We start from the raw sequence: 7,645 nt of genomic DNA on the forward strand, positions 1-7,645 counted from the left end.
CACTTTACGCCTGTTCCATCACCCTGCTGGCCTGGCTGTTTTACATGAAGAAGTTGGCAGCGTCGCCAGCAGAGCAGAAGGTGGCTGCAGCGAGTCACAGACCGAAGTCTTCTCTGCTGGACCGTGCTGCACCCAGCGAGTGTCTGCCAGACTTGAGCCTCGCTAATTCTTCTCTCACACTACCAGAGCTTCACCACGTCTTCTTAACGTACAAACACTGCCGGAACTTCGTGGCCCTGCTGAAGCCCTCCCGGTGCAGCGAGGAGACGTTCCTCTTGCTGGCCATCAAGTCTTCCCCGATCAACGTGGACCGGCGGGCGGCCATCAGGAACACGTGGGGGAAGGAGATCTCCATCGGCGGCAGGCAAATCAGGCTGGTCTTCCTTCTGGGGCGCCCGGAGGCCAGGCTCCAGCTGCAGCCCCTGCACCAGCTGCTGGCCTACGAGAGCCAGGAGTTTGATGACATCTTGCAGTGGGATTTTGTTGACAACTTCTTCAACTTGACCCTGAAGGAGCTGCATTTCCTGCGCTGGTTCATGGAGGACTGCCTGCACGCCAGGTTTGTGCTGAAGGGCGACGATGATGTCTTCGTCAACACTTACAACATCGTGGAGTTCCTCCAGGAACTGGACCCTGAACAGGATCTCTTTGTTGGGGACGTGATCACCAACGCCCGGCCCATCAGGAACACCAAGGTCAAATACTTTATTCCAGAGTCCATGTACAGAGCCCCCTTCTACCCTCTCTATGCAGGCGGGGGGGGCTACGTGATGTCTAGGGAGACAGCGCGGCGCCTCCAGAGCACCGCAGAGCACATGGAGCTCTTCCCAATAGATGATGTCTTTGTGGGAATGTGTCTGGCAAAGATGGCAGTGACCCCAAAGAACCACTCTGGCTTTAAGACTTTTGGGATCCAGAGACCTTTCAATCCCTTTGATCCGTGCTTTTACAAAGGGCTGATGGTCGTGCACAAACTGAACCCCACCGAGATGTGGATCATGTGGACGCTGGTGAAGGATGACAGCATCAGGTGTGCAGTGTCAGTAACACACAGCTACAGAGTGGGCTGGAGAAGGAGCTCCCGATGAGCACAGCAGGATTGTGACTGGTGACAGACACAGGGCATTTAAACTGAAGATCAGGTTGTGGTAGTAACATGTCCTCTGCTAACAGGCTGTGCTTGAGCCATAGGGGGTTGTTGTGCACTGTCTTCTTCTATCGGTGGGTTGCTGAAGGAGTTGAGTTGTCAGGGGATGGGGCTGGTAGCTCCATGAGACATGGCACAGGAGACTTGGCTTGGTTCCTCCCAGCCAGACTGGAGCCAGGGGAAGTCACGACTGCCACCAGGACGTGAGTGAGGGGTCACCTGCTATGGAGGCTGCTGTCTGACTGCCAGCCACATCCAGTCTCATGCAGGAAAGCTGATGATGACTAATGAGGGACAGAGCACTTGAAAGTACTTGAAAGGGTTGAAGAAAAGCTGGTGCGTGCTGCTTAACACAGCACGAAGAGCCAAGGGACTGGGCTCTGGCTCAAACCCTCTGGATTTTACAGAAGTTTGTTTTACAGTTTTACTTGCACTGGAAACTTTTGCACAAACACTTTCTGACTGGGTTTGAGAGGAGCAGTGTGTCTTGAATGATCACGGTGGTAGTTACAGTGGCCATAGCTTTTCATGTTGTGTGGGAGGTGTTTGAGGTTTCATCGCTGTACTCTTGGGTATAAATAAAATACAGTTTTGAAAAGTGCTTTCACAGGAGTATTCATGGGTCTCCTGAAAGCTAAGAGAACTAAAAGGCTGAGATCTGGTGCTGGGTATTTGCATTGAGGAGTTACTGATATTAAAGAGGGTAAGGTCAGTATCCTCTTTAGTAAATCGTTAAAAGTCTAAAAAATGTAAATCTAAAATCATTAGAGGATTTTTGTCAGCAGAAACTTGTCAGTTCAGTGCTGTGAGCAGCTGCTGGTCTCTGCCCTGCCCAGACAGGAGGTGTTGAGGCAGAAGTGATTAATCCACGGGTGCGCTGGAGTTGCTAATGTGAGGAAAGATGAAGTCCAAAGCTCAGGTTCTGTGATACCTCAGTGAAGGTTCAGCTTTGGGGTGCCCTGCTGCTGGACGGGCACTGCTTTGCTCTGTGGGTGAGAGGCAGCAGCCTGGGAGCCCCGGGAGAAGGCAGCGGGTGGAGAGGAAGTGTGTGATTGCAGCCAGCAGAGCGAGGGGTGTCTGCTGCTGCCACTGCTGTCCCCAGTGCCAGCTGCCCTCCGGCCACTGCCCACCAGATGTGAGCTGGAGCTTTCAGAGGGCCTTGTGGGTACTAGAGCCAGACCCAGGCCGTGCCAAGAGCAGAGGTGTGCCAGCTCTGCCTTCCAGCGGGGCGGGCGGCTGGACGCCCACCCTCAGCCTCATCTGTGCAAGCTGCTACTGTGTCCTCTCCCTGCAGCCCCAGCGGGCACTAATGAGCTGTCCTGGGGGTACCCTGAGTACAGGTAGTTTCAGGTACATGGGCTTTGTAATCACAGCTGAGTGCCAGGAGCAAAGCTGAGTTCCTGGGCACTGCTCTCTGGGCACCACGGCTCATTCCGGAGAGCTGGGACGCAGCGGGTACCGTGGTGCCCTGTGCACTGCTGGGGCAGCATTTTTCTGATCCACTACATGATTCCAAATGCAAACTCAGTAACATAATGTAGAGTGTGATGTCATGTCTGTCGTGGGCTAAACCCCCACAGGCAACTCTTGCTTCCTAATAATGGTGTAGGGCTTCCCCCCTTCCCATTTTAGGGGCAATCTGGAGCCACTCCTGCTCCTCCCTCCCCTTTGAGCTTGCCTGAACTGGCTGTTGGGTCCTGTCAGGTCTGAAGTCAGTTGTGTGTGAGTGCAGCCATGTCTTGGGAAGCAAGGGCAGAGCGTACAGTGAAACAAGAAGTGGGGCAGCCAGGGGTGGGAGCAGGCTCTGAAAGGGGAAGAATGAGTCACTTTGCTGAGTCCTGTCACCCTCCTCATGTGGCTTAAGCTGTTTCTCAGCCATACAAGCACCCGAGTTACTGTGGCATCCTGACTGTACGTGCATCTGGGTCAGTGGTTTTGGAGAGGTTCTTCAGCTGCAGCACGTAACAAATTGGAGCAGTTGTGTTTAGAGGCCAACCTGAAGTTGCCTTTGGCTCTTGAGGGTGTGGTTGTGCTGCTACAAATAATCCTCTCATGATGGTGGATTTTTTTTCCTAATGCTCCAGCCCAAAGTTGTGTTTGGGCCCTCCTGACTGCTGGCAGAGCAGACACTGGCACCTCCTGTGAGCCTGAATTCCAGACTGTGCCACCCTCCTTGGATACAGCAGCGCCCAGCGAGGGGCAGGAGCAAAGAAAGGTAGTTTGTGAATTCCTTTACTATTTAATCTATAACATAGAGGCAGCTGAGATGGCATTTGTTCAAAGGACAGGCCAATGTGACACTGTTCCAAGGCTTTATGCTACAGCTGAAACAATTCCTAGTCAAGCACAACTCAGGTCAGTAACAGCAGCCTCAACACAGAGGCAGTGCATGAGATGCTAAGTTGTGGTGGCAAAACCTATCATTAATGTGTGCTCTCTTACAAAAGCTGGTGAATGGGGATTAACTGACTCAGATCAGCAGTGATAAAGTTGTAGCAAGTGCTACTCTACAAAGCAATCTCATCTTAACTTTACGTTGTCTATACAGTTAATATTGCAGATTTCACCTCAAGCTGTTAGAAAATGATCCCTGTGAGACACCCCTGGCTTTGAAGCCTGCAATGAAATATTAAGCTTGCAAAAAGAAAGAATTAAGATGATTTTCCTGAAACTTGTGCTGGAAAGCACTTTAGGATTTGAAACCTGCGTTTGCTCGCTGCTTTGCAAAGAAGCACACAGCAGCTGCCTGACAGCTTTGTCTAGAACCACAGTACCTGGACAGTCAGATCCCCCTCTGCTTCCTGGGGCAGGCAGGAGTGTCACAAGTGGTGACTCTGGGGCTGCTGAACTGCACTGCACTGCAGGACTTCACTGGGAGGGGCTGGGGAAACTCCACAGCACGTTCCCAGCTCTCAGCCAGCGCTTCCTGAGTGCTGCTGAGTGTGATTTGGTGCAGCTCCAGACTCAGCTCTGCTGCAGACTTCAGAAGGAACCAGCACTTCATCTCCTACCCAAACGGGCACACCCACAACAGTTTATTCAAGGGATCTCCAGCAGACATCATTTACTTCACACGTTAAAAATAATGACACTTCTTTGGCCCAGACCTAGCTAGTCTATAAGTTAGAGAACTCTCACAAACACAGCAAAGGAGCAGTAGGACCCTCCCAGCAAAGAGACAATGAACGGGCTATCCTCCGTAGTGATTTTCACATTTGCATAGTTAAACATTTACATAATTGGATCCATAAGTATTACAAACATGATAAGTTACAACCAAGATCGAGACCTTTCAGATACTTGGAATTGCCTTGGTTTGTAAAGCAGCCCTGTTTGGGGGGGGGAAAAAAATGGAATCACAGGCTTATTTCATCAGTTTCTCAACTATCCCATGCTGAGAAGTTTGGGACCCTTGAGTCTGTGATTGACTCTCGCTGATTCCGTGGTGAGAGCACAGTTCTCTTCAGTCCTCCCGGAGGTAAGGGTCCTCACCCGCCTCCATGCCTCCAGAAACACCCTGTGGCAAGGACTCCTCTCCTTGAGCTTTGATGAGCTCTTCTGTTTGAGCTTCAGCTAACTTGGTCTCTGCTTTCTGGGACAGCTGTCGCACTTCTTGCACCTGGGACTTGACCAGCTGAATGTGGCTGCGGGCTGTCACCGAGGCCTGGTCTGCACCTGCAGAGCACCAGAGAGAGCCCTGGGGTCAGGAGCACTCCACAGACCTTCTGCTAAGGAAGTGATGGTCTAGAGTCATCATGGGCTGTGCTCAGTCTTTCAGTGGCTCCTGGGCTGTATTAATGCTAAATGTTTTACTGCTTGCTTACCTGAAACAATATGCCTACTTTGAAATACTTTTTTTCCCCCCTTGACTTCTTCCCACTCAGGAAGGTTACAGCCAGTGTCTGATCAGAGCAATCAGCTTGGGCTTTGAGAACTAAGTCCAGCCCAGTCATCTTGTGCCAGGAACTTTCAGTCCTTGTCCCATCCCAGCACCTACCAGCAGTAGGAATGTCTGTGGCACTGCCCAACTCAGAATCCCTTCTCCTCCCCCCGTGCTCCTACAGATTCTGGGTCTTTTTCAGGCACTTACAGTATGTCCCTGTCTACTCATCACTTTCCTCCCCTTCTCTGCTCCAGTAACTTTGCTTATTTACCTTAAGTCAGCCTATAACTCAATCTCAGAGCTATCACATCTCTACATGTTTTGTGAAAATGTTTATGTGGGCAGAAAAGACCAAAATTAGTATCTTTCCTGAGTGAAAGGCAAATATTCTCACTCTTTAATAAAAGTGAAGCCAACTAGAAAGACCTGCTGGACCCCAGTATCCAGCTGTGGCCTCCCCAGTGCTGAGTCCATGGGCACAATCACTTCCCTGCTCCCACTGGACACACTAGTTTTGATCCAGGCTAGGATGCTGGTGGCCCTCTTGGCCACCTGGGCACACTGCTGGCTCAACAGAACCCTGAGCACTCTAGAGAACTCTAGCTCTCACAACACTTCTACCAAACCTGTCACCAATAAAAGAATGTGTGTTCTCAGCATCCCTAAACACCAGGTGCTAGTTGTAAACTGGTGTGTTAATTTATGTTCTGTGTCTCTCTCGACTCTGCTCTCATTCCATTAAAGCTGCCTAAATGCCAGGGGGAGGAGGCTCTGGGTACTCCTGCTTGTGCCTACCTGACTGGTAAGCAGCTTCTGCTGCCATCTCTGAGAGGCGTAACGCTGTCATCCAGCTGGACTCCAGCCGTAGGTACTCCTGCTGTTTTGTTGTCATCTAGGAGCAAAACAAAGCAAAGCTTCACTTCATGTACCAGCATCTGAAGGCTCTGCCAACCAGTGGATGTGTGACAAGGTGAGGCAGCGAGAGGAGAACCTCCTGAGCAGAGTTTTTTGAGGCAGACCGATGGGAGATGATTGCTTACGTCAACTCTGGCTCCTATGACCACCTGCCAGACTGCATCCACCTCTTCTGAATTCATTTTCCCAAGCAGATTTGAGTATTGCTTGTAGAGAGACACCAGTGTATAAACTGCCTGCAAAGGAATCATTTCACACAGTTACGTGGCACTCTGGACATCTGATGCTGTCTTGCTGCTCGCTGGGGTTAGAACAATGGATGAAGCTTCCAAAGGTGCATTGTTCTCAAGTTCACTGCAATTCTGGAGGTGCTGACAGCATCTGCTGGTGCCTACAGCAGTGCTGGGGCAGAACATCTCTTTATATACTTGCAGTGCTTTTAAGGAAGTAAACTGGAACACAAATACTTCAATTAAATTGGCACTTATTTATAAAATTCAAAGTGTTTCAGGCTTCAGTATGGCTTACCCCATTCTTCTGATGAGACTCAATTTCATGGCCTTAGAAATGGGTACAGAAGGTATATAAAATAGCTAAGAGTACAGGGTGGCATATCCTACTTACTCAGGCTGCAGGTATCCAGTAACTGCTGGGAGTTTGTGGGACATTTCAGCTTAAGTTCAAAGCAGCAGGTTAACAATGCTACAAGTAACTTCTGTGTCCAGTGCAGTAAACAGCGAGCCCGGCCCCACTGTTCCCTAGGGGCCTCACCTCTTCAAGCCCCCCCACCTCTCTTTATTAATAAAGCCCATTTTAAGTGTGGTTTAGCAGGTGCAGTTGGTGCCACAGAGTTTAGCACTTCCAGCAGTGAGGTGTGTGATCTCTGATCTTACCTTCGTGTACTCTGTCAGGGCTTCAATCAGCGCGTAGGTGGTTTGAGAGAGGAGTGTGGATGTGCTGTCTGTTACCAGGGAAACTGCTCTTTTGATCAGGGCTTCGTTACTGAGGGACCCCGAGCTCTGCTTCTGCAAGAGAGGAGATGTGTGTGAGCTTTACACTGCCCTTTGTACGGGTGTAGTCACAGCTTCTGGCAGAGAAGAGAGGTGTGTGAGCTTTACACTGCCCTTCGTACGGGTGTTGCAGTCACAGCTAACAGTAGGAGAGTCACTGCTCTTGGTTATGAGGGTGGACAGCCTAATTCTGACTGTAAAACAAGACAACTGCTTCTGCCAGGTGCTACTGAAGGTAAGACATTGCCCCTCACAATATTCATCCTTTACTATATGCCTTAGACACCTGAGATCCCAAAAAGGAATAAAGTTCTGAGGCTAGGTACTAGTTTGTAAAACACTACGCAAGTGCTGTTGGATATTTATAGAATCATTAAGGTTGGAAAAGAGCTCTAAGATCATCAAGTCCAACCATCAACCCAACACTACCATGACCACTAAACCATGTCTCCAAGTGCATGATGACTCTTGGCTTGGTTGTAGGGCAATCTGATTTTATTCTTATGACAAACTTCTGGCTTTAGGCCACAGTTTGTGGTGAGATATGCCCCATAAATTGTTCAGCAAGACTCAGCACTCCACAACTGAAAGAAAACTCAAAAATCACATTTTTTTTCCTACAGCAGAACACGCCTCACTGTCAGGAAATGGAATCATTTTTCAAATCACGCTTTGTAAACAGTTCCTGCT

At 49.8% G+C, this 7,645-nt stretch overlaps 2 protein-coding genes across 2 annotated transcripts in view; one reads left to right on the forward strand and one right to left on the reverse strand.

The window, feature by feature from the left end:
* Positions 1-5: 5 nt before the first annotated feature.
* B3GNT4 (UDP-GlcNAc:betaGal beta-1,3-N-acetylglucosaminyltransferase 4) lies at positions 6-1,088 on the forward strand (the record flags this gene model as incomplete). The annotated part of the gene is made up of 1 exon (XM_008936261.1): positions 6-1,088. A coding segment is annotated over one exon (1,083 nt), but the record flags the coding sequence as incomplete, so codon positions are not given.
* Positions 1,089-4,602: 3,514 nt separating this feature from the next.
* DIABLO (diablo, IAP-binding mitochondrial protein) overlaps positions 4,603-7,645 on the reverse strand; it is a gene marked incomplete at its 5' end in the record, with an annotated part of 3,197 nt that continues 154 nt past the window's right edge. The window contains 4 exons of the mRNA XM_008936262.1: positions 4,603-4,822; positions 5,826-5,922; positions 6,071-6,181; positions 6,839-6,995. Of these exons, the coding sequence (XP_008934510.1) occupies positions 4,611-4,822; positions 5,826-5,922; positions 6,071-6,181; positions 6,839-6,995 (577 nt within the window). The remainder of the gene's footprint in view (positions 4,823-5,825; positions 5,923-6,070; positions 6,182-6,838; positions 6,996-7,645) is intronic.

This window comes from Merops nubicus, unplaced genomic scaffold (assembly GCF_000691845.1).
Source record: "Merops nubicus isolate BGI_N331 unplaced genomic scaffold, ASM69184v1 scaffold27112, whole genome shotgun sequence".
NCBI classification, from domain to species: domain Eukaryota; kingdom Metazoa; phylum Chordata; class Aves; order Coraciiformes; family Meropidae; genus Merops; species Merops nubicus.